The sequence below is a fragment of the Choloepus didactylus genome (assembly GCF_015220235.1).
Source record: "Choloepus didactylus isolate mChoDid1 chromosome 23 unlocalized genomic scaffold, mChoDid1.pri SUPER_23_unloc1, whole genome shotgun sequence".
NCBI classification, from domain to species: domain Eukaryota; kingdom Metazoa; phylum Chordata; class Mammalia; order Pilosa; family Megalonychidae; genus Choloepus; species Choloepus didactylus.
In genome coordinates this window covers 310,760-337,581 of record NW_023637590.1, presented here as the reverse complement: position 1 = coordinate 337,581, position 26,822 = coordinate 310,760, and the positions used below count along the sequence as shown (strand labels likewise).

Here is a 26,822-nt window from a genome sequence, read left to right as displayed (position 1 = left end):
GAGGTGTTTGATACCTGGGCACATAAGGGCAGACATCATCAGGCCTCACCACACCCATTGTCTTCTCTGACTTGAATTCTCCAAATGATTCCCACAGGCCCAGACCCATAAGAGTCTTTCCATAGATATCCTAGGAGGTTCTCTGGCTTCCAGGCCTCTCTCTTTATGGTGTTTAGGGAGAACTTTCATTTAGCCTGGACCCCAAAGGCCTAAATGTCAGGGGTTTGTCCATTCTTAGTAGCAAGTCACAGTCACCAACATCCCCTCATTCTACTCTGAGTGACATCTGATGCTCATCCCAAATGTGATGAGGTGAGGGCTGCTCCCTGTCCTGGCAGAGGGATCAGACATGAAACAAATGCTCACCATGAAAGGGGATGGCACTGTGAGAGGAGATCATGGTCCAGGAAGCATCTTCTATGGGGGAACTGTAGAAAGGGAAAGTGAATCTCAGGCTCATGGAGGGTCAGGGACCTCCCAGGGGAGAAGAGACAGGCAGGCCTGGAGCTGGGCTCAGCAGATGCTGCTCTCAGAGGAATAAAAAAGAACAATGTAAAATGCTTGGGGAAGAGTGGAGGAGTGGACAGGAGGGGAAGCGGTTGGCACCATGGCCTGACAGATGGTCTGTGGCAGGGCCTTTGTCACCACCATGAGGGCAGGCACCTCACCTTCTATGGATTTGGGCAGATATTAAACTTCTTGGTAAAGGGAAGTGGAATTGTCTGCCTGTGATCCACAAACCCTTCATGGAGGTGAGAACAGGGGACAAGTCTAGGACAGGATGGCAACAAACAGGGAAGCAGGGATCTGTGGGAAAGGACAGATCTGAGGGACATGGAGAGTTTCAGTCCCCAGCTCCCAGCTGCAGGGCCAACTGGATGTGCCTTGCAATTGACAGCAGACAGCAAATTGAGACTCTGGGTAATTTACAATAATACTTGCATGTAGTAGTATCTTCATTCATTTTCTATATTCAGAAACAAGGGGAGGAATGAATTTGATGTGAATAACCTCTTCCTGTTTCAAAACCACCCTCAGTTAAGTGAACAAAAAGTTGTTATTAAGGTAATTGAGCTATTAAACTTTACCACAGGCACTTATTTAAGGTGTAATTCCTTTATCACAAAAGGAAACTGTAGTTCTCTTTTTAACACGATCTTATATTTCAAAAATAACATGCTGCCTGAGTTTGATAAGGGGTGGCCCTATGTAATTTGGAATTTAAAAAGGTATAAGCTTTTGTATCCCACAGCCTTTACTAGTTGCTAAAACCTTTAACTCAGAATTGAGGTATAACCTCATTATTGTCCACAGATGTCATTAGATCCTCTCAGCTAGTGGATGAAAAACCCACCATTTCCAGTCCCCACAGCTACAGTTTGTTATGTTTCCCTCCCATCACCACCACTGCAACTGAATTTTAATTCTTAGTTTTACATTTCCCAGAATCCTATGGCCCAGGCCAGGGCCTAGTGCTGGGGTCAATCCTGTGGACCTGTGGGGGTGGCAGGTGTCATCCCTGGGGGGCTGCCTTGGCATCTCTGGGTCAGGAAGGTGGTCCCGCCTCAGAGAGTGGAAATGATTTCACTGAATATCAGGGCCATGTAGAATTAGCAGGAAATATTTCTCAGATTCCATATATCATGTGATTGTGTTGGTGTGAGGACTCTTTCTTAAGTCTTTATATGTATGTAGTGACAATCTGAAAGAAAATTTCTGAATGGGGAATTTTTTATAGAAATAAGAGTAAATGTTTAACATCAATAATACAAGGGTCATAGGACAACCTCTATGGGGTCCAGGGTTTTTGTCCCACTTCCCTGTCTGCCTGCGTCACTGTGGCAAGCATTGTTGTGCCAGGTCTGAGAGTAATATTCAGCCTTCTCCTCCAGCTGCAGTCCAGAGATGAGCAAAAGGCCTGCATTGGCAGAGGCATCTTTGGATCCAAAAAAGTTCCTGGGGACCCCAGAGCCCTGGTGCATGCTTGAGTCTCTTTCATAGTACAGGAGATACTGGGGAGGGCATCCTGGCTTCTGCTGGTAACAGTAAATGTAGTAGCCACCAACACTGAAGCTACTGCTGAGGGTGCAGGAAAATCTCACAGAGAATACTGGAGATGCAGAGAGGGAGGACAGATGGGTCAGCTCAGGCTGAAAGAGGGAACATGCAAACACAGACATGCATGGGTGACCAGAGTGAAGCTCCTACAGGTCTGAATGAGAGGGGCTGATGCAGGCTGGTGGGCTTCCCTGGGTGTCTGCAGCCTGTCCCTACCTGTTCAGTGGGACAGGAGCAGGAGGAGGAGAGGGGTCCAGGCCATGGTGGACACAGCCCCTGAAGTCCCCAATGGACCTGGACTGCTCTTATTCCTTTTCTATTGGACCTGCCAAAGGAGGTTCTGCTCATGAAAATTGGGTGCAACTCCTCTTGGTCCCATTTCCCCTGAACTGAAGGTCTTGTGGTTAGAGAAGGCTGATGGGCAGGTCTACACTGTGTGCCTCTTGGGGGAGCCCTGGGTGGAAGCAACTGTTGGGACACCACATGGGCCTCTGAACAGGAGGCTCTGGCAGGCCCAGAGTAGACTCTTGTTCTCTGAGGCAAGAAGAGAAACTCAGGTTCTGTGTGATCCCAGAGACTCCTTTCCCTAAATCCTGTCCAAGAATTTAGAGAGGATTCTGGGAAGATGGTGGCATAGAGAGGAGTGGAAGACTTAGTCCCCCCCAGAACAATTCATAAATGACCAAAAAACTAGTAAATAACCTGGAATAACAGCGGGGAGACAAATGTGACTGTCCACTCATCATCTACCAACCTGAATTGGGAGGAATGCCCGAGATCACAGCATAAAATCTGCAAGTAAAACAACTGTGGACCTGCACTGAGAGCTGAGAGCTGAGAGCAGAGAGCCCCTCCCTCATGGAAGCCACAACGTGCACTCTCTTAGCCCAGCTCCAAATGAGGTTTTAATATTAACTGTTCAACACAGACAGTGAATCCTCAACAAGCAGACAGAGGCTTTTGGTGACAACTGACCTTGGGAGAGTCAGGGGACATATCTGTCTCAGGATAGGGAGCCTAGAGGATCTGGTGCTATCTCTGGCTGATGGGTGAACCTGGGGGTTTTTCTGTCCCTTTCTCGCTCTGTGGAGAAAACCTCAGCTGTTCTCAGCCCACAAGTCTTTGCAGTAAAGACAGCCTCAGACATTCTGCATTCTGAAATGAGCTGAGAGCACACCACTGCATGGCCCAGTGGCACAGGGCTTCCCTTGAGGGATGGCACACACTGGTGATGTAGCATGGCATTTCCTCAGCTGAGCTCCTGGAGGATCATGTCTGGGAGGGGGGACCCACTCAGAGAACCCAGGGTTGCTATGCCAAGTCCAGTGGTTTGTGGATCTGTGAGAGAGAGGGTCTGGGACTGAACTGAAATGAAGGCCTAGACTCTTGTGGCATCCTTGAATCTCCTGGAACCTGGGGGATTTGAACATTAAAACTGCCCTTCCTCCCTGGCCACCTGTACACACACCGCACATTCAGGGCAGACGGCTCCGGCAACATACCCAAACTGAGTTCTCCAACTGAACCCACAAGAATCATTTCCCCACACACTGTGGGGACAAGGTTGAGAACTGACTTGAGGGATACAGGTGACTCACAGATGCCATCTGCTAGTTAGTTAGAGAAAGTGTACATCACCAAACCATGTCTCTGAAAAATTAGATCAATATCCTTTTTTTTTGTTACAACTTCAAAGAACCCTATCAAGCAAAACAAATGCCAAGAGGCCAAAAACAACAGAAAATTTTAATGCATATGATAAAACCAGATGATATGGAGAATCCAACTCCAAACACACAAATCAAGATATCGGAAGAAGCACAGTACCTCACAAAATTAATCAAAGAACTACAATCGAGGAACAAAAACATGGCAAAGGATTTAAAGGACATCAAGAAGACCATGGCCCAGGATATAAGTGACATAAAGAAGACCCTAGAAGAACATAAAGAAGACATTGCAAGAGTAAATAAAAAAATAGAAGATCTTATGGAAATAAAAGAAACTGTTGGCCAAATTAAAAAGACTCTGGACATTCACAATACAAGACTAGAGGAAGCTGAACAACATCTCAGTGTCCTAGAAGTCCACAGAACAGAAAATGAAAGAAGAAAAGAAAGAATGGAGAAAAGAATCAAAAAAATCAAAATGGATCTCAGGGATACGATAGATAAAATAAAATGTCCAAACTTAAGACTCATTGGTGTCCCAGAAGGGGAAGAGAAGGATTAAGGTCTAGAAAGAGTATTCAAAGAAATTGTTGGGGAAAATTTCCCCAACGTTATACACAATATAAATACACATAGCATAAATGCCCAGTGAACTCCAAATAGAAGAAATCCAAATAAACCCACTCTGAGACATATTCCGATCAGACTCGCAAATACTGAAGAGAAGGAGCAAGTTCTGAAAGCAGCAAGAGAAAAGCAATTCACCACATACAAAGGAAACAACATAAGACTAAGTTGTGACTTCTCAGCAGCCACCATGGAGGTGAGAAGGCAGTTGCATGACATATTTAAAATTCTGAGAGAGAAAAATTTCCAACCAAGAATACTTTATTGAGCAAAACTCTCCTTCAAATTTGAGGGAGAGCTTAAATTTTTCACGAACAAATGCTGAGAGACTTTGCCAGTAAAAGACCTGCCCTACTTCAGATTCTAAAGGAAGCCCTACCAACAGAGAAACAAAGAAAGGAGAAAGAGATATAGAGAATTTGAACAGACATATATAGTACCTTACATCCCAAATCACCAGGTCACTCATTTTTCTCTAGTGATCACAGATCTTTCTCCAGAAGGGACCATAAGCTGGGACATAAAACAAGCTTCAAGAAATTAAAAAAAAAAAAATTGGATATACTCAAAGCACATTCTCCAACCACAATGGAATACAAATAGACGTCAATAATTTTTGAACTGTAACTCCACTATACTTCCTACATGATATAAAATACACAAACTCTAATGAAAAATCAGTGGCTTTGAACTCAATGTAAAATATGTAATTTTAGACAACTATATAAAGGTGGGGGAATGGAGGAGTATAGGAACGTAGTTTATGTGTCCTATTGAAGTGAAGGTGGCATCAAAGAAAAACAAGATTGATATGGATTTAAGAGGTTAATTTTAAGCCCCACAGTAAACACAAAGAAATTATCAGAGAATATAACCACAGAGATTAAAAGTAGTGTTTGGGTTAAGAGAAATGGGGGAAGGGGCAATGGGGAGTTAAGGAATGGGTGTAGGGTTGCTGTTTGAGGTGAAGGGAAATTTCTAGTAATGGATGGTGGGAAAGAGCATTACAACATTCTAAATGTGATTAATCCCACTAATGGAAGGCTAGGGAGGTGGGGAATGGAAAAATTTAGGCTGTATATATGTTTCCACAATTGAAAAAAAAAGTCTAAATAGATGACAATTGAATGCCAAGGATGAACTTAGATGGGATTGCAGGACAGAGGACAGGTGGCTCAAAGGGACACAGTTGAGACATAAGGAAAAGGTAATATAGAATGTAAGCTTTGTATCATTGAATCTCTTGTACTTCTTAGCTGCACTTAATGGAATTGCATAAAAGAATGTTCTTGTTCTTGGGAAGTGTATACATGAATTATAGTGTATGTTCAAGGATGTGTGCAGCTAACTCTCATATGTACAGAAGACAGAGCAAGAGATGGATGATAGGGAGAGAGGGAGGGAGGGAGGGAAAGAAATAGCAATGTGACAGCATGTTAAAGTAGGTGGATTGAGCTATTGGGGAGGGGGTCAGTGTATGATGGAATTCTGTGTATGGGGCTAGTATTGTTTTTCCAATTGTTCATATAACTTTGAATTTATATCAAAATAAAAAAAGAATTTAGGGAGGCTGATGAAGAGACCTCCGAGCTCTTTCTTCTGAGGCTCCACTGAGGGGCCTCTGCCCACAAGCTCAGTCTTATCCCCTGGCCAGATTTCCATGGGAGCTGACTTATTTGAGGCAAATGCCTTCTCATTCCTTGCTGTCCACCAGCTCTTGCTTGGAGCAGATGAAAGCAAAGGAAGATAAGAAAGTGAATTAATTCAGATGGATTAGGGTGATGATGCCATACACAGGAGCTCATGGGGTCACAGGATGTATCTCAGGTGCAGGAAACTGAGTTGTTGACCAGCTGTCAGGCCCAGCACACTCACTCTCTGGTCAACCCACCACACCCTCTGCTAGCCACAAGGCAAAAATCCTCTGGCCTCTGGCATGCAAACAAAGCCAAGGGTAGTGTGTCCTTCCTTTCACCGATGCCTTTCTTGATGTCACTACTCAAGACTGTAGAGCAAGAAGGGGTATCCATAAGTCCTGCATCGGAACAGTGATGCTCTCACTTATGGATGTTTATCTTGATTGAAAACTATTCTTACACTGGCCATAATCAATATGAAAATGCCCATCTCTGTCAACTGTGTCCCTGAAGTCCCAACATTCCCTGTTTTGACCAGATGCTGACCATGGTGAGTGAGAGGATAACTAAAGCATGCCATTGTATCATGCACCTGGGGAGATAACCCTGTGTGCTTGTTGGGGTGAGGGGTGGACAGGGTTCCAGGTAAAGAAGCCTGAACCCAAGCATGATGGATCGGTTTGGACCTGCAGGACATAATGAACAATCTCTGTGTCAGAGAGGGAGAAAGGACTTTCAGGTCAGAGGTCAGGGCATGTGCCAAGGCCAGAAAAAGATGTGGGTGGGTTGCTGGTGACATTGGTGAATGGTCACTTGTGGTCAGACAGCTTTCCCATCTGAGTGTGTGAATCCACCTCCTCCAATTGGATTAGTAAAGAAAAATCTGAAACACAAATATTCCCTAACTTAAACTTGTATTTTCCATCAAATATTTTTGAAAGGGGAATGTGATGGTTAAGTTTATCTGTCAACTTGGCCAGTTGATGTTACCCACATGTCTGATCAAGCAAGCACTGGCCTAACCATTACCTCAGGGACAATTGTGGCTGGTTAATAAAGCAGAAGGCTGGTTTATTAAATCATCAGTCAACTGACTGCACCTGTGACTGATTACATCAATGAAGGGCATGTCTTCCACAGTGAAAGAATTCAATCAGCTGAACTTAATCCAGTCAGTTGAAGACTTAAGGAAGAGACAGAGAGAGAAAGAGGACCTTTACTTCTTCTTTGGCTGGCCAGCAAAGCATTTCCTGAGGAGTTCATTGAACACTTTCATTGCAGTTGCCAGTTTGCTGCCTGCCCTATGGGATTTGGACTCATTCATCCCACAGTTGCATGAGATACTTTTATAAAATCTTGTATTTACAGATATCTCTTGTTGATTCTGTTTCCCTAGAGAACCCTAACTAATACAGGGAGTGCATATGGAAACTTCCTGGCCTCACTGTTAATGTGGGGGGGGGGTGCACCCCTCTTTATATAGCCCCAAATACATGCAGGGGATGTTGCCTGTAGGCATTTGTTAAATATCTAGGCATTTAACTCATATTGTTGATAGCTGAATAGTCAGGAAATATACTTAATATAATACTTTAGCTGGAAAATGCTTACTATAGTCTTCAGTAGCTAGAAAAATATTTATTATGATCATTTCACTCAAGCAGCTGAGTTATTTTAATCCTAAATGCCCTTGTTGAAATAGCTTGCTGTGAATCTAATCTCAAAAGTTTAGTGTCTGTCCTTCCTCTATCACAGTAATAAAAGCCCCCTTGTTCTGCTTGCAGGAATGAAATACTCTAAAACAGGATGTGTCCTAACATGAATGAAGCAAGTGTTATTTTATTTTCAGTTTTCTCAGGACATTTACCAGTTCTTTGTCTCCTTGGATTATAAAAGCCCAAGCCCACTTTTCTCACTTCAAACTGGTCTTGGAAAATTTTTCCTCCAGTCCCTCACATGTGGATCTATAATAAAACTCACCTTTCACCAAGACAAAGGGACTAGTTTCTCTGTTTGACATGAGATCAGGTGGGCCTAACTATATTCTGATGGTAACACTATTACATTTAACAGGCCTGGAAGTTCAGTGTATTTCACATGGAACCAAGCACTTGACTTTCCTGAGTCCAGGTCAAAGGTGCACCCTGAGTTCCCTGCACCTGGGGAGGCTGGGGGAGCTGCTGGTTGTGTCTCTTGTCCCTGAGGGCCTGGAGCCCTGGGTGAGCCCCAAGGCTGCTGCTCCACTCTGAGCAGTGACAGTCAGCCATGTCCTCAGGCTGGAGCCCAGAGAGGCTAAGAGAGGCTGAGCTGCTTGACCTGGAGCCAGAAAATGGATCCAGGAGCCCTGGGAGTTGGTTGGGGTTTCTGTCAGTCAAGGGCTTGGGGACACAGCCCTGGTCCTGCTCAAGATAAGATGCCCCTTCAGTGCAGACCTTGTTGCAGTCTCCAGAGCAGGAGACCATGGCATCTGTCTCAGGTCCTTCAAGAAGAAGAATAGTTTGACCAGCCCCACCTGGGCCACAGGTCCTGGAGGGGCAGAGAAAGGACTGTGGGTCCGGACATAGGGGGCCATGGGGCACTGTTTGGTGTAGGTCTCCCACCCCTCACCCCAGATAAGGTGGGCTCTACTCTGTAGAGAGTTGGGAGGAGGAGAAGACAGGTGAGGTCATGGCAGAGGTTCAGACTCACCTTCCCAGAGCTCTGAGGGAGGATTAGCTCCCTCAGTCTCTACATCTCCCAAAACAACCACAGGAAGAAATTGATGTATTTCCATCAGACTTTGTTCTCTATCTGTCCCCGGACTCTTCCAGTCCTGGGTCCTCCCGGGTCAGCAGGAGAAAGAGGAGGAGGAGATTCAATGACTCAGGCCCAATGGGAGAGAAAACCTGGCCTTTGGGGGCCCCTGGGTCCTGCAGGTTGAAGGTGTGGGTCCATCCCTGCTCAGTTTCCATGAGGTTATCTCAGCCCTCTTGGAGGTCTGAGCAGTTTCCCTGACAATGGGGCTGTCTCAGGATTGGGCACAGTGTCCCAAGATGGCTTTCAGGATCCAGACCCAACTGGAGACTCTGACATGTCTGAGCCCTCCCCTTTGGGGGTCCCTGCTCCCCCTGATCAACTCTCCTGGTGTGGCAGCTCATCAGGACATAGTGGGATTTGGGAGCTCCAGATTCCAGATGGAGAGATGATTGTTCCAGAAGAGGTGATTGCATCACAAGTAATGACAAGGGAGCTCACCTCTCAGCTGCAATAGCTCACCAGCCCCAAGGCTGTGGAATAAATCTAAATATTACAATTCTCCCAAAAAGAGAAAATATTGTTTCTTTTTTTCCCCTTTCAACTCTCCTGGTGCAAAGAATTGAACCATTTTGACTGCTCATGTTTTCTGAACAGGTCTCAGTGGTGTCTTCAAATCCCCTCCTTTTTCTATTATTGTATCTTATTTCTTCAGGTCACAAAGGGAGAAGTCACATTCAGGGATCAGAGGGGACTTGTGTCTCCCTTCTCCTTCATTCTGGGCCCTGTGTGAGCTCTGGAGCTGCCCTCCCACACCTGGCAGTGATCATCAGCATCAACCTCAGTCTGGAGCCCAGACAGGAGCAAATGTGCCCTATTTATCAATACCTCTTTTGATCCAGAGAAGCAACTAGAAAACCCTGATCCCAACTGCCTGTTTGAGCCTAAGTAATAGAACAGGAAACCTGGGAAGAGCTCCCTGACTTCTGATGATACCAGAATATACATTTTCCTGCAATGTTGATGTCACTTCTCAAAGTGCAGGTGAGTCTGGTGGGAGCTCCCAGGGATGCAGAGAGGGAGGGTGACTGAGACAGCACAGGCTGGGAGAGGAACCTGCAGACAAACCTTCCTGAGTGATGGACAGAGAACAGGTGAAGCTATGGAGATCTGAGCCAGCCCCTGAGGCCTGTCCCTACCTGTGCAGTGGGAGAGGAGAACAAGGAGGAGGAGAGGAGTCCAGGCCATGGTGCACACAGGCCCTGAGGTCCCAGGTCTAGAGCTGGGCTGCCCCAGGCCTTTCTTATGTCCTTCCCCCTGGCTTCAGGGAGGAGGGACTAGTTATGAAAACATGTTCCCTCCCACATGTGTCCCCATCTCCTTTCTGAGCTGGGGCCTGTGGACAGTGGCATCTAAGAGGCAGGGATGCTCTGAGGTTAATCCTTGGGGGGAGCCTTATGTGGAAAGTAGCCATTATTGGGACTATCCCCAAGGCTGAAGGCAGGAGAATCTTCCAGAGACCACAGCTGTTGAATCATTAACAGGGAGCTCAGGCCCAAAAAGATTTGGAGCCCTTGGGACACTCAAATATCTGTGAGCTCCCTCCACAGGGAGCCCCTGGCACAGCCCCACAGCGCCCCCTGCTGGTCACATGGAAACTTCACTCTCCACAGTCTTGGGTCTTTCTGCCATTCCATATTTTACTGTAATTCCACACATTTTGGTTTAGACATCTGTGTGCCAAGCACTGAGCTCAGACCCAATATTACTAAGTTAGCTTACTTTCCTTTTTTATGACAGGCTTCTGAGGGAAAAGCCAAAAGAAAATAAATAATACAGGGAACATGGAAAGTGCTAGGAGAGAAGACTGGTCTGAAAAACTCCAATGTTTGGGGGCATTTAGAGACATTTCCTCAGAGAGGGTGCCCTTCAACCTGCCCTGTTTGGATGAGTGGGTGTGGAGCGCTCCGTGGGAGAGAAGGAGGGAGTGACCTTATGGAAGAGAAATGATTTTACAAGTTTCAAATTCATAAAAGGTCAAGGGATGGTCCATGGAAGGCAAAACCTTTGAGATGATGTTGTATTTGAGAGATACTTGAGGGAGAGAGAGAACTGGGTCTCCATGGGACATGGTGAGGGCTCCAAAAAGAAGAAGGAGGAAAACCAAGAGGGAGAGGTGAATTTTCATTTGAACTATCCTTCATGAGACTGTTGCCTGCATAGGTCTATTTCTGTGCTGTTAATTAAATTTTGTTTTCTGTAACTGCTTGACACTGTTTAATTTTGCTTTAAATTTTCTTTCATTATCCAGTGATGTATGTCCCCCTTATTTTTCATGAATTTGCAAAAATCTTGCAGAATATTCCTAGGCTTAACAATTTCCACATGGGTATTTGAAAATGTGTAAACTTTCCCCAATAAACCTGTATTTATTAAAATTTATTATGTTAATAAATTAAATTAGCATATTTTCATTTTTTACATATTAACTCACCATATCCAGTGTTGTTTTATCCCCTTTGGTGGAATTTTATTTTACATAGAATATACTGGTGCAGTTTTTGGCAGATGGTTGCCTCAATGCTGCGGGTGCATTGTGTCTGCAGGGAGAAGGGGATGCAGTCACTACTCCATCCAATAACTCTTTCTCAGTGCAGGTCCCTGTACTGATGCTACAGAAGCCACAAGTTGGGCCTGGTGCTTTTTTCCAGAGTTGACCAAGTGAGGGACATGCTCAGAAGAGATTCTTGAACACACCTGAATCTCACTTTTCACTGGTCTGGAGCCCTGGGTGAGCCCCAGGTGAGCCTGGCACTGACAGAACCAATGGGGTGATTGTAGCTTATGGGGCTGCCCTGGGTGGGTTGATGTCATTCTGCCTATGCCATTGTATCTGAGAGGAACCATTTGGTACCATAGATTTTCTGCCTTAGTGGAGATGAGGGTGTGATTTCAGCTACATGTTGGTGTAAAGCTTCTTAAAGTGAGTGACACATGAGAGAGCCTCAGACCCTTGGCATTTCACATCCAGTCATCCCAGTAAATTCAAACACTGGCTGTAGGAGTGTCAATAGAAGTCACCAACCTTAGGGAGGCTAGGCCACAGGCAGTGATAGGGTGACTGCACCAGACCAAGGGATCTGGGGGAGGTTTCTGTCTCCCTTCCCTGTGGATCTGAAGCTCTGTGTAAGGGTTAGAGCCCCCATCCATGTGCAACAGGAATAGTCAGCCTTGTCCTCAGGCTGCAGCCCAGAGATATGCAGAAACCTGGGATAGTTGAGGCATCTTTGGCTCCAGGGAAGCCCTGGTGCTTCTCTAAATCTGCCTTGAATCCCAGGAGACACTGTGGAGGGCTCTCTGGCTTCTGCTGGAACCAGCATATCCAGAAGTCCCCCACACTGAAGCCACTGCTGAGGGTGCAGGTGAGTCTCACAGATGTTCCCAGGAATGCAGAGACAGGGGGCAGCTGAGTCAGCACAGGCTGGGAGAGGGAACCTGAAACACAGACAAGTATAGTTGATAGAGCAGAGGTCAGAGGTAAACTGCTGGGGATCTGAGCCCAAGTGGCTGATGCAGCCTTGGGTGAGGCCCTGAGTCCCTGAGGCCTGTCCCCACCTGTGCAATGAGATGAGCAGGACAAGGAGAGGAACCCAGGCCATGGGGGACACAGCCCCTGGGGCCCTGAGCTGAGGGTCCCCTGCCCTGACCTCTCTTTCATGCTGGGGGCTGCAGGGAGGAGGGGCTCTTTATGCAAATATGTTTCCCTCCTGGTGACCCCTGCTCTATTTTGAGCCCCAACCAGGTCTGATCCTGGTCCTTTAGAATGAGGGCCTGAGGGTGACTCAATGTTTCCCCCCCAGTAGGGGCCAGGGTGGAAGCACCTGCTGGAAGAGCAGCTGCCAGGAGTCTCTTGGGAGCCCAGAGGGAAAGAGCAGGGTTCCCATCAGCAAACAAAGGCAGCAATGCCCACCCTGGAGCCTTGGGGATTGCACAGTGATGGGCCTCCCCTGTGCATTTTCTGGGAAAGACCCACAGCTCCCCCTCCTGCCTACTGATCAGACTGCAGTCTCTATGCTGAAAGACTGTGGGGGCCTCAGCCTTGTTGCCTGTTGACTCAGTCCCAAACACCATGGGCCATGTCCCCCACTGTGCCCCAAGAGAATAGACATAAATAAACAACCCTTCTCATTGAGGGGGTCCTGTGACAGTAGAAGAAGCAGATATGGGGAAATGTGGCCTCCTTACAATGCTCATGAGGATCAAGGGAGGGGAGACTGCAGAGGACTCTGGGTGCTGAGACTGGAGTGGCTCATTCATCAAGGGCCCCATGAAGAAGGAGCCTGGGGACCTGGGTCTGCATGGTCAGTGGGGTCCTGCCACTAGGCAGAGATGCTCTCACAGTCTTCTAGAAGAGGCACAGTGTCCTTAGGGGGTAGCAGAGGGACTTCATCCAGGCTGGAAGGACCTGCTGGGTCTCTGAGCCCTGTTCCCAACCATGTGGTGGGAGAGGCTGGTGAGGCAGGCAAGGCCCAGGAGATAAGGTGCACATTTGGGGAGCTGTGGGCACTGGTGGGGTTTGGGATGAACATGGGGTCAGCCAGAGGGAAGGCATCTGTGCTTATGAAGACCTTAGAAGGTGGGTATAGCAGGACAGGAAAATGATTTCCTCTAACTCCAGGATTTGCAAGGGGTGCTATTTTTGGTGTGTCTGTGAAGGGAGTGACTCATAGCTACAGGGACAGGGGTGCCCTGACTGGGGACCTTCTGCCCCTGGTCTTTTCCCTGAGGATATTCAAGGAGCACAGAGGAAAAGGGGATCCTTTTGTTCCCCTGGAGCACAGCAACAATGGTGAATTGTTTTCAATACAATAGGAGACAAGATTTGAAATTTAAATAGCAAATATTTTAAAATGTACCCTTAGCTAAGCACCATTTCCACAACTTGCTAACCCAGAGCTGTGGCTTACTGCATCTCCACTCCACAAGCTCATCATTGAAGAGGGAATCTGCAGAAATGAGAACATGGGCCACAGGGAGCTCTTCTCTGTCTGAGTTAAACACAAGTGCAGACTCTGGGATCATTGTGTTGGAAACTTTTTACAGGAGAAGATTCTTCCTCTAAATTTAATATAACCATGAAATGAAAATTACTTGTATTTATACACCTCACATTCTAAGGCTCTGACATATTTTCATTTGAAATTAAGAGCATGTTTCAGAAAGATTTCATATAGGGCAGGAGGGTTCAAGGGAATCCAAAGTGGAAACATTAGAAAAAATCAATCTTTCTGCTTTTAATTTATAAGAAATTCATAAATTTTGATTTGAAGTGGGTCAACAGAATTCTGTTTCCCAAATGGAGAATTTGCTAAAATGAAGGGGTACAAAGAATCAGTGAATGCCACCTGCAGAGTTACCAGGGATAGTTACAGGTTTGGCCCAGTGACAGCATTTTATTTTAAATTGATGCACTCTCAGGGCACAGCATCCAATGTCCAGGCCCCATTGCTGGTTCCTGGGGGCCTGGCCCTGACCCCTGGTGGGTTTCTGCTCATGGAGTAGAGGAAGGACATGAGGTTCATCTTTCAGGTGCCTTTCTGATGTGGAGGCACAAAGCAGATCCCAAGGGCCTTGATCAACTTCTGGTTACTCTCTGTTGGGCAGGGGATATAAATGCATATATTCTTCCTTAAGACATGTTGTGGGTTGTCATCTGGATGGATTTTACCTTCAGTTCAAGGTCCTTTTAGAATGGAAATTTTTGACAATTCTGCCTATTCCTTGACTGATATTTTTGGTTTTTAGTATTGGTATATATTTTTGTCACTTGCTTGTTAAAAGTCTTTAGGGTCTTCATGGGCAATATATGCAAAAATAGGAGTTATAGTGATGATAGCTAGATAAGTAGAAAATATTCAATATAATTCTTTGGCTGGAAAATGGCTAGTATAGTCTTCAGTAGTCAATAGAGGGGAAAAAAACTTTATTAAGATCACTTCACTCAAGCAGCTTTAAGATATTCTGAACATGAAAAGCCCTTATTAAAATAACTTGCTGTTGCTCTAATCTCAATAACAAAAACTTATTCTCTGCTCCCAGGAACTTTCCCAGCATTGCCTGCAGTCAGATATGAGGGCTGTAACCATATGGTCTCATAATCAGGAACTTGAAAAACAAGCCTGAATGAGAGGAGGACCTGAAGATAACAAGAAGATGCTGACCAAACAGCTTTCTCTCTTCTATTTTTTTTTTCCTTCCTGCTTTCTTCCAGCTTCTGGCCATTTCTTTGTCTGTTTGGGGTTATAAAAGCCCAAATATTTCTTCTCACTCTGAACTGATCCTGGAAAGCTTTTTTTACCCCTCCAGTTCCTTGTTGATGCATCTTCAATAAATTCACCTTCTCACCGAAGCAAAGAGACTTGTTTCTCTGTTTGATGTGGGATTAGGTGGGCCTCACTATTTAAAACTGTGTTTTCAAATGGTAACAATTGGCAACCATGAAAGGACACCTGCTGCCTTGAGTGCAGCCCTGAGCCTTGTCTCATCAGCTGTGGGCCTCCCCTGGACCCCTCAGCTCTGTGCCTAGCAGCTGCCCAGGAATTTTTCCTGGAGGACCAGGACTGGAGGGTCCAGGTGGAGGTGCCTGCTGCAGACAGACACCAGGCATATCTGGGTGAAGGTGACTTTTTTGCAATTGAGACTTTCTCTGTGCTGGGTAAGTGTGTGATCTTTTGTTTGTTGTGTTCACTTTGCTTTCTTTTATTTCAATTAGCCTATCATGTAATAAGGCTAACTGAGTTGGTCCAGGGGTTGTGCATGTGGGCTTGGTGGTTTGAGCCCCACTCTCTGTGACCCCAGATTTGTGGTTCTCCTTTTGAATTTTGTGCAGTTTGCACAGTTTGCATTTGTGTGGGGAACCAGTTGTATTTGAGGAGCTCCTACTCTATTCTGTCTTTGTGATTTCTGTTGGTATTGCTCAGCCGTGGGAAACTTTTATAGTGTGCTGGCTACATCTCTCTTGGGAACTATTCTTAATAATTGGTCTAAATTTGGAGAGTGTCATTAAAAAAATTGTTGGTACATCATTCCAACTCTGTGTGGCCACAATATAAATTAAGCAAAGGGGCAGAAAGACCAGATGGGATTCTGACCTTCAGGTAATTATCCAATTAAAAATGTATTACAAGTGCAAAAAGTATGAAATTTAATGAAAATAACAAATGAGTGGCAGTGGCAGTCAGCTGGCCATTAGGTGTGGTATGGCTAGCTATAGCAGACTGTCTCAAGAAAATCTGCAAGTTAAAGGAAAAGTTACAGTTAGTAAAAATATGTGGACTTCCACCTCTGCTTTAATATCATGACTTCCAGAGCAATTAGATAAGAGAAATAATGATGTAGATGTGCTGGCCTGTCAGTTTTTAAAATAAGAAGTCAGAAAAAGGACCTCACCAAAGGGGTCCTTGCAAAAACCTGAAATTGCTGGGAGGACATCAAAAGTAACTAATACAGTTTAAAAATCAGCAAAAGTGCAAATTGTCAAACCAGTATCACAGGATACTATCTCTACTGAGGAATATGATAATGAGAATTTTGTTTCCCTCTCTCTATGGCGATCAGATGGCTGGGGAGCCTTGTTGCCCTCATATACCAACTAATGATTTTTGTTCTGATGGTGAAGAACCAGTTATTCCTTCTGATATAGAAGCATATTTAACAGAATTTCACCCCAAAACTCTCAAGTACAATTTCCAAATAATAGAAAGTAAAAATCTTGCTATAATAACTGGGACAAATGATTCATATCCTTCAAGTCCTATATTAGAAGTTTGTACTTCAGGAGAAGCTAAACAGTTGAAAGCTGTGAATATTTTCAGAAAAGCCAAAAGTCCCTGTCAACTTCATTAGATAAAGAGAACATGTAAGCATCTTGTACTCTGTAAAAAAAAAAAAGAAAAGAAAACAGAATAGTGCTGTCAGTGTTATTTTAATCATAAATAAATCATAAGTAATGTAACAAGGCAAGTGCAGTCTTAATCAAATATATACTTATCAACATGATGCAATGGTTAAATGAATTATAAAATGAAATTTAAAAAACTATACTAATAAGTTAAATATAATTAAAAATAATCTTTTCTAAATTTTAGTTTTTATATAAGTAAAATATGTGTTTTATTGCTCTTACAGAAGTCATAGCTTAATTAGTAGACATATTTTCAATAAAGTTTTGCAGACATTCAAGTTTAAGTTTGAATCTCTGATAACACTGTGAATACCCTCCTTTGGTTTTGACTCACCAGTAGTTCACCACCTGTATCTCATCACTCATGGTTCAAAAATATAGAATATGACTTAAAATAAACATACCCTAAATCAAGGTTCTATAAATACTCTATAACTTAGGAGGGGTCTTCTAATCCGATATCCACCTAGATCCTAAAGGTATAGAAGTCCTTAGGCTTGGTAATGTATCAATTTATTTTTGCATTGTAAACTTGTTCATTTTACCTTAAGTGCTCCTTCAGTGATATGTGTTAAATTTGAATTCTTGTATTAAACACTCTTTACTTTTAAATTATTGTTTGCCCCTATACTCTTATTTGTATGGGAGGTTACTTAATGAAACCCAAACTGGTTGAAGCGCAACCTGGTAAGTCTCAAGCCTTTTCTAATGGAAACCATATATTTGAGGTGTAACAAACAAACCCATAACACTAGCACGTCCCTTTAACAGCCTTGTTTGGCCAGTAAATAAAAATATGGTTACTCATTTTATATTAGATGAAACTTTGTGAATGTATAAAATATTATTAGCTTTCTAAGCTAACCATGTCTCAAATAGATGTATCCATCAATTACTTGGTAACCACTGTGGGAAACCTAGAGTATGTGGAGAAAACTTAGTGTCTTCACTTCAACATGTCATCAAACCTCAAATGTTTAACAGTACTAAGTTGGCACACTACATTAAAAAAATAAGAGGATACTTTGCAGGGTAACTAAATTGGGAAAACTGCTCCTAGTAACCACAAAGCAAAGGCTTTAGCCCATATCCTCCTAATATGCCCCAAACCTGCTGAGAAGGCTGCCTTATGATACATAAAATTATGGGCATAGAGAAGCAGCCATGGAATGGCAAATAGCAAAAACATTAAGGATCTGTCTCAAATACTCTGATTTAATAATTGTTTTATAAGATTGTGAGGATTATTCCTGGCTTCACCTTGTTCAGTACCCTATAGTAATAAATATATACATAGAGAACATATGCCTGCAAATTTTTTTTAAAGAAATGAGAAAACAAAAAGCTTTCACAGATTTCAAAATTCATGCAAAGTTAAATCATTTGTGTGTGTGTGTGTGTGTGTGTGTGTGTGTGTGTGTGTGTGTGTGTGTGTGTTTAGGGAGAACCTATGCATTCCATTATATTCTTGTCAAAAGATTGCTTATTAATGTCTCAAGATGCATTAACTAAGTGTTTTAAATATTTATCATTATTCTAACAAGTTTAATTCTAATGGTGATTGTGTTATAAGTTGTTTGCTTGAAAATAATTTCCAAAATCATTTTGGTAAATTTTAATATGAAATATAAAAAAAAATGTTCTTTTATTAAAAAAAACCTTCATTGGATTATTAAGGTGTAATTGTTTAATAAGAGGTTCTAAAAATGTTTTCCTGAATAATCAATGTAAAAGGCAGAAAATCTGTTTTATCAAAATAACTTCTTGCACTTTATGTTAAATTTATCATGTCCTTGTTTGTTTAAAAATATTGTCTCCTCACTTTTAAAACAGCTAAGACTTTTCCTTAACTTTAGCTAAAAAAATGAAGTGCTAAAAATGAATTAAATTCATGTAATACGTTATAAGTTGCAGAAGAAATGTTTAGACAGTGTTATAAAAATTAAAAACTTCTAATCTTTTAATTACTGATCTGAATAATATCAAACAGCAATATAGTACTCCTAGTTATGATTTTAATTATTTTTTAAAGTGTTATATGTCACAAAAACAGCCAAATTTCCTTGTGAGTTACTTTGTTTTACTCTAATGCTTCTATGAAAGTGCTTGCAGTTATCTACAAGTCAGAACTACATCTTCAACAACAAAAAAGACTTTTTAAAAGAAGCAAGTATATAAATTATGTTCTACACATTATCTAACATAACCCTAGCAAAAATGTGAAGAAAAAAATTAGACCTCTGTTTTAATTGAAGTGCTTGCATGTTTAAACCAGACTGCTAGTACTGTGCCTGCAGGTTCCCTCCCCATCAGAGGTATTGGCTAGACCTGTTTCTGTGGTCCCTAGGACTATAAAGGTGTCAACCACATCACATGGATGTGCTCCAGAAGTATATGGGAACATGCTATTACTGCAAACACCTTTTACTACAGACACCTTTGACTCTGCCTGCAAGAAAAGACTCAGTTGTTTTGGTTTTTCAGTGGATGCTGCCTCCAGACTGGCTCTGCTGCATAGTGCTGGAGAGCACTGTAAGACAGTCCAATGGAACCCTGGAGCCCGCCACCCTGCTTCCCAGAGGACCAAAGATGCAGCACTACAACAAGTGTACAAAAACATACCTCCCAGAGCTATAATTGCCAGTGTGATGTGGTTGAAACCTAAAAACATAATTAACACGAAGGCCTGCTCCTATGGGGGGACAGCATGTATGGCATTGTAAGCTTATCACCCAATGCAGCTCAGGAAAAACCTTGAGCATTCATTAGCATTAAGTGGGGCACATATATACCAAATAAATATAACAATGTCTCTTTAATATTAAATCATATGCAGAATAACAGCAATCATGTTAAAATTATAGCAAACAGGATGCATTTTCTGAGTGGTTAATGAATTTATTATGAAATGGAGAATAGCCTTATTAGCATGGTTTTATTCTGCTTGTCATTTGTTTGCCTTGTTGATGCCTGTGTTGTATCTGTAGGTTTACGTCCAGGGCATCTTCCAGATTAATATAAGAACCTCTTCACTCTTGCTCAGCAGGAAGCAGTTACAAGAAGAAAGACCTCCTTCCACTTTCCCTTTTATAGGAGATGCTCCCAAGATACTGTTTCTTAACAATAAGAAAATGTCTCATAAAAGGGGGGGATTTAATAGTTGGATAAGTAGAAAATATTCAATGTAATTCTTTAGCTGGAAAATGGTTAGTATAGTCTTCAATAGCCAATAGAGGAAAAAAAAACTGTTTATTAATATCATTTCATTCAAGAAGCCTTGAGTTATTCTGACCATGAAAAGCTCTTGTTAAAATAACTTGCTGTTGTTCTACTCTCCACAACAAAAATACTTGCTTTCTGCTCCAAGGAACTTTTCCAGCATTGCCCACAAGAGGAAACCACCATATGGTTTGATAAAGAACTGCCTTTTGAAAAACAAACCTGAAAGAGGAGAGGACTTCAGGGCTTCAAGATAACAAGAAGATGCTGACAGAACAGCTTTCTCTCTTCTATTTTTTTTTTTTTCCTTTTTGCTTTCTTCTGGCTCCTGGCCATTTCTTTCTGTGTTTGGAGTTATAAAAGCCCAACCAATTCTTCTCACTTTGAACTGGGCTTGAAAATTTTTTTCTTTCCTCCAGTTCCTTGTTGATGCATCTTCAATAAACTCACCTTCTCACCAAGAAAGAGGCTTGTTTCTCTGTTTCATGTGGGATCAGGTGGGCCTGACTACCTGGAACCATGTTTTCTACCAGTAACAGTGCTGCTGGGAGGTCAAGAGTCCTATGACACCATGGAGAAGGCTCTGCTCAACATCCCTGGAGCCACTGAGAAAGAAAGCAACAGCTTCTGAGGCCAGACTAGAATTATTATATGTGGAGAGGAGGAGGGCAGGCACCTTATCTGAGGAGGAGCTCACTTGGGACCTGGTGGGTCCAGCTGACCAGGGAGAAGCTCTTAGATCACACGTGTCTGTGAGTCATGATCAGACCTTGGGCTGGGCATGGGGCTGGGGGTCAACCACCTCCTTCCTCATCCATCATTTCTTGGAAGCGATAATTTTTCCTAAGAAGCAATTTTCTAACTATATAGGTATGGTCAGGATAGAAGATATTAGCAATGTATAAAATTAAACATGTGAGTGAATGACAAGGAAAACATTTTCATATCCAGTGGTCCCAGGAAAGTCAAGTGCTGGCTGAAGGAGTGTCAGTAGAAGTCACCCATTTAAGGGAGACTAGGTCACAAACAGGGACAGGGTAACTGCCTCAGGCTGGAGGATCTGGGGAGGTTTTTATCTCACTTCCCTGTGCATCTGGACCACCGTGTAAGTCTTAGAATCCTCATGCCACACACAGCAGTAATAGTCAGCCTCGTCCTCAGGCTGCAGCCCAGAGATGTGCAGAACACCTGAGTTAGTCGAGGCATCTTTGGCTCCAGAGAAGCGACTGGGGACCCCAGAGCCCTGGTTCTTGTCTGAGTCAGACTTGAATGCCAGGAGATACTGGGGAGGGCTCTCTGGTTTCTGCTGTAACCAGCGTATCCAGAAGTCACCAACACTGAGGCCACTGCTCAGGGTGCAGGTGAGTCTCACAGATGCTCCCGGGGATGCAGAGAGGGAGGGTGGCTGGGTCAGCACAGGCTGGGAGAGGGAACCTGCAAACACAGAGAAGTGTTGATGGAGCAGAGGTCAGGGGTAAGCTGCTGGACATCTGAGCCAGATGAGCTGATGCAGCCTGGGATGAGGCCCTGAATCCCTGAGGCCTGTCCCCACCTGTGCAATGGGAGATGAGCAGGACAAGGAGAGGAACCCAGGCCATGGTGGACCCAGCCTCCTGAGGCCCTGAGCTGAGGATCCCCTGCCCTGACCTCTCTTTCATGCTGAGGACTGCAGAGAGGAGGGGCTGTTTATGCAAATTTGTTTCCCCTCCTGGTGATATCTGCTGTAATTTGAACCCCAACTGAGGTGTGATCACAATTCTTTAGAATGAGAGGCCTGAGGGGTGAACTCAAGTTTTACCCTCAGTAGGGGCAAGAGAGGAAGCAACTGCTGGATCCTCTGCAAAGCAGCTGCCAGGAGTCTCTTGGGAGCCCAGAGGGACAGAACTGAGCTCCCATCACCAAACAAAGGCAGCAATACCCCACCCTGGAGCCTCTGGGGGATTACACGTTGGGTGGCTGCCCCTCTGAATTTTCTGGGAAAGATCAGCAGCTCCCCCTGCTGTCCACTGATCAAACTACAGTCTCTATGCTGAATGAGTGTGGGGGCCTCAACCTTGCTGTCTGTTGACTCTCAGTCCCTAAACACCATGGGTCATGTCCCCACTGTGCCCCCAAAGAACAGACATTAATAAAGAGCATTTCTCATGGAGGGGCTCCTGCAACAGAGGAAGGAGCATCTGTGGTCATATGGCCGTGTTACAATGCACATGAGGATCAAGGGAGGGGAGAATGCAGAGGACTTGGGACCCTGAGCCTGAGAAGCTCTTTCACCAGGGGCCCCACAAGGAGGTGACTGGGGGTCTGGGACTGCATGGACAGTGGGTCCTGGCACTGGTCAAAAATGCTCATAGTATCTAGAAGAGATGCAGAGTCCCTAGGGGATGCAGCAGAGGGACTGACCCAGGCTGGAGGGGGGCCCTGGGTCCCTGAGGCCTGTCCCCACCTGGGTAGTGAGAGCAGCAGGAGGAGGGAAGGGGTCCAGGCCATGGTGACACAGCCCCTGAGACCACAGAGTAGCCTGACAGAGGAGGGGCTGCTCATGCACATGTGCTCCCACCCACCACCTCCCCCCCTGCAGGATCTAAGGTACAGACTCAACAGGGACAGTCTCTGAGCCACCCCTGCTGGTCTGTGCATCTCCAATCTCCTCTGAGGCATAAGTTTGCTGGGTTTGCCCTCCTAATCATATCATTTCCATATTTGTGCAGTAACTGGTTCTCATATGCATTGAATCCTTGTCCTTATCATCTAGTAGGTATGGAAGGAAAGGACCCACATCTGTTCCTGTGTGCTCAGCATAAAGCACCCACAGGGTTTCCCAGGGTCCTGAGAGGCATCAGCTGTAGGAAAGTCACATCAGGAGGACCTAGTTCATCCTCCTGCCCTGGAGCAGGCTCAGGGTTTCCCAAGCACCCATCCCCTTGGCTGGCCTCAGGGCTCTAACTCTCACATCTGACCCCTTCCATGTCACTACTACTGAAGAGGTAGTTCCCAGTGAGTGACCAACCAGGTCAGCCCTGTGTCTAGACCTCCCCAGGGACCTGCCTCCTCAGACAGCACTTCACAGCTTCCTGCCTTGTCCTGGGACACAGGGGCCTCAGCCAGTGTGCTGGTTTGGATGCATTATGTCCCCCAAATGCCATTATCTTTGATGCAGTCTTGTGTGGGCAGGAAACACATTGGTGTAGATTAGGTTGCAGACTTTGGATGTTTCTGTGGAGATGTGATCACTGAGCTGTGGGTGAGATCTTTCACTGGATAATTTCCATGGAGGTGTGGCCCCACCCATTCAGCATGGGCCTTGATTAGTTTACTGGAGCACTATACAAGCTCAGGCAGAAGGAGTGAGCTTGTTACAGCCAAGCTGGACACTTTGAAGAATGCACAGGAGCTGAGAGAGGAACTGCAGTTTATAGAGACATTTTGGAGATGGCCTTTGAAATAAGACTTTTGCTCTGGAGAAGCTAAGAGAGGACAAATGCCCCAAGAGCAACTGAAGTGACATTTTGAAGAGAAGCTGAAGCCTAGAGAGGAACATACTGGGAGAAAACTATTTTGAAACCAGAACACTGGAGCAGATGGCAGTCATGTGCCTTCCCAGCCAACAGAGGTTTTCCAGACAACATGGGCCATCCTCCAGTGAAGGCACCCCCTTACCTTGGACACTTTATGGCCTTAAGACTGTAATTGTGTGACCAAATAAACCCCCTTTTATAAAAGCTGATCCATTTCTGGTGTTTTGCTTTCTGGCAGCATTAGCAAAGCAGAACAGCCAGCCCTGAGCACAGATGATGGGAGAGAAGGGGACATCTGTGCTCTGACCTCAATAAGCACTGTCTGTGATGTTGGAGACTGTCCATCTATGGGAGCCTCCCTGGGTCTCTGATCTCAGGAGAATCCTAACAAAGGCAGAGGTGCTTTCCTTCAGAAGGAAAAATCCAGCTCCACAGGCTCTGATTTTACCCCATATGGGCATCCAGGAGTTGAATTTGTTGTTCTCATGAGAGCTATTATTGTTTCTGTTTATTTTCTTGCTGTTTGTGCTTTGTTTTTGGTTTCCCTGATAATTCAGAAACATTGAATGTAAAAATGGGATAAGTCATCATGAGCAAGAAGCTATATCCAGGTACATCAGGGAATATGAGTTATTTTAATAAGAGAAAGAAGTCATTGTCACACACACAGAGAAGGCCAGGTTTTTGTCCCACTTCCCCATCTGTCTGTGTCACTGTGAGCAGCACTGCTCTGCCAGATGGCACAGTAATAGTCAGCCTCATCCCCAGGCTGGAGCCCAGAGATGTGCAAATATGCTGCATTTCTTGAGGTGTCTTTGGATCCAGAGACTCGACTGGGGACCCCAGGTCCCAGCTTCTTATCTGAGTCTGAGTAGTAGTAGAGAAAAAGCTGGGGAGCACTTTCTGGCTTCTGCTGGATCCAGTATATGTTTTTGCCACCAACATTGACACCACTGCTCAGTGTGCAGGTGAGTCTGGCTGTTGTTCCCAGAGATGCAGAGAGGGAGGGTGGCTGGGTCACCACAGGCTGGGAGAGGGAACCTGCAAACACAGACACTCATGGGTGACCAGGCATGGACCAGGATGAAGCCCCTGCAGGTCTGAATGAGAGAGGCTGATACAGGCTGGGGGCTTCCCTGGGTCCCTGAGGCCTGTCCCTACCTGTGCAGTGGGAGAGGAGCAGGAGGAGGAGAGGGGTCCAGACCATGGTGGACACAGCCCCTGAGACCCCCAGTGGGCCTGGGCTGCTCTTATTCCCTCTGTACTGGCCACACCAAAGGAGGGGCTGCTCATGCAAATTAGGCCCCACCTCCTATCTGCTCCCATTTCCCCTGAGCTGAGAGTCTTGCAGTTAGAGAAGGCTGATGGGCAGGGCTACACTGTGTACCCCTTTGGGATCCCTGGGAGGAAGCAACTGTCAGGACACCACACAGGCCCAGACAGGAGTCTCCACCAAGCCCACACAGGACCCTGGTCCTCTGAGAAGAAGAAGAAAAAGGCAGGTTCTCTGTGTCCCAGAGACCCTTTCCCTAAAACCTAAGAACTTATAGAGCCTGATGAGGAGGTCTCAGAGATTTTCATTCTGAAGCTCCACTGGTGGGGGGGCCTCTGCCACCAAGCACAGTCTCATCCCCTGGCCAGACTTCTGTGGGAACTGACTTTCTCCATGCAAACATCTCCTGGCTCCTTGCTATTCACCAGCTCTTGCTTGGACCAGATGAAAGCAAAGGAGAAGAAGGAGGTGAACTAATTCAGATTGAATAGGGTGAGGGTGCCAGACACAGGAGCTCATGGGGTCACAGTGTGCATCACAGGTGCAGGAAAGCCCCGCATCAGTGAGGACACCATTGGCCCCACTGCCCTGGAGCCAGCTGAGTGGTTGACCAGCTGTCAGGCCCAGCACCCTCACTCTCAGGTCAGCCCACAGTGCCCTCTGCTGGCCACAAGGCAAACATCCTCTGGCCTCTGGGATTCCAATAAACTCATGTACAGAATGCCATCCTTTTACCCGCATACTTTCTTAAAGTCACTACTCAAGACTGTAGAGCAAGAAGGGGCATCCATAGGTTCTCAATTGAAACACAGATGGTTTCACACAGGGATGTTTATCTTGATTGGAAACTATTCTTTCACTGGCTATCATTATTATGAAAATGTCAATGACTGTCAACTGTGTCCCTGAATTTCCAACTTTCCCTGTTTTTGCCCAACACTGAACATGGTGAGTGAGAGTATGAGTAAAGCATGCAATAGGGACATGCACCTGGGGAAATGACTCCCTGTGCTTGTTGGGGGCAGGGGTGGGCAGGGTTCAGGGTAAAGAAGTCTGAGCCCAAGTGTGATGAACCAGTTTGGACCTACAGGAGGACCTGGGTGATCTCTGTGGCAGACAGGGGGAAAGGGCTTTCTGGTCCCAGGTCAAGGGATGTGCCAAGGCCAGAAATGATGTGGGTGGGTTATTGGTGACACCGGTGAATGGTTGTTTGTTGTCAAAGAACTGTGCCATACGTGTGTATAAATCCAGCTCTTCCAATTGGATTAGTAAAGAAAAATCTAGAACATGAATATTCTCTTCATTAAACCTTGTATTTTTCATCAATTATTTTGGAAAGGGGAGTGGACATGAAACCTTCTGGCCTCACTGTTAATGCATGGGTTTGCACCCCTTTTCTATAGTCTCAGATACATGCAGCAGGATATTGCCTGTGGGCATTTGTTAATCCTGCAGGTCCAGGCATGTTACCTCATACTAATGATAGCTGAATAGTTAGGAAAAATATTCAATATAATCTTTAGCTGGAAAATGCTTAGAATACACTTCAGTAGCAGGAAAATGCTTATTATGATCATTTCACTCAAGCAGACTTATTTTAAGCCTAAAAGCCCTAGTTGAAATATCTTGCTGTGATCTAATCTCAAAAATTTAGTCTCTGTTCCTCTTTTGTCACAGTAATAAAATCCTCCCTTGCTTTTGCTTGCCAGAAAGAGATAACATCCTAAAAGAGGATGTGTTGAACAAACATGAGTGAAGCAGACAACTTTTTATTTCCAGGTTTTCTCTGGACACTTGCAAGTTCTTTGTCTCCTTGGAGTATAAAAGCCCAAGCCCCATTTTCTCACTTTGAACTGGTCTTGGAAAATTGTTCCTCCAGTTCCTTACATGAGCACCTATAAAAAAAACTCACCTTCTCACCAAGACCAAGAGACTAGTTTCTCTGTTTGATGAGGGATCAGGTGGGCCGAACTATTTTCTGAAAGTAACTCTATTACATTTAATAGGCCTGAATAGTTCAATGTATTTCATGTGGAACAAAGCACTTGACTTTCTTGTCCCAGGTCAAAGGTGCACCCTGAGTTCCCTGCACCTGGGGAGGCTGGGGGAGCTGCTGGTTGTGTCTCT

At 44.8% G+C, this 26,822-nt stretch overlaps 2 gene segments (V, D, J or C); both read right to left on the bottom strand.

The window, feature by feature from the left end:
- LOC119524884 overlaps nucleotides 1-21,536 on the bottom strand; it is a 609,666-nt gene extending 588,130 nt beyond the window's left edge. Inside the window, 2 exon segments of the V gene segment in view lie at nucleotides 21,017-21,341; nucleotides 21,460-21,536. Coding sequence covers nucleotides 21,017-21,341; nucleotides 21,460-21,505 — 371 coding nt within the window.
- A 513-nt stretch (nucleotides 21,537-22,049) lies between these two features.
- LOC119524824 lies at nucleotides 22,050-24,643 on the bottom strand. The segment is given in 3 exon segments: nucleotides 22,050-22,063; nucleotides 24,116-24,463; nucleotides 24,584-24,643. Coding segments are annotated over 3 exon segments (408 nt in total).
- Between the last annotated feature and the right edge of the window lie 2,179 nt (nucleotides 24,644-26,822).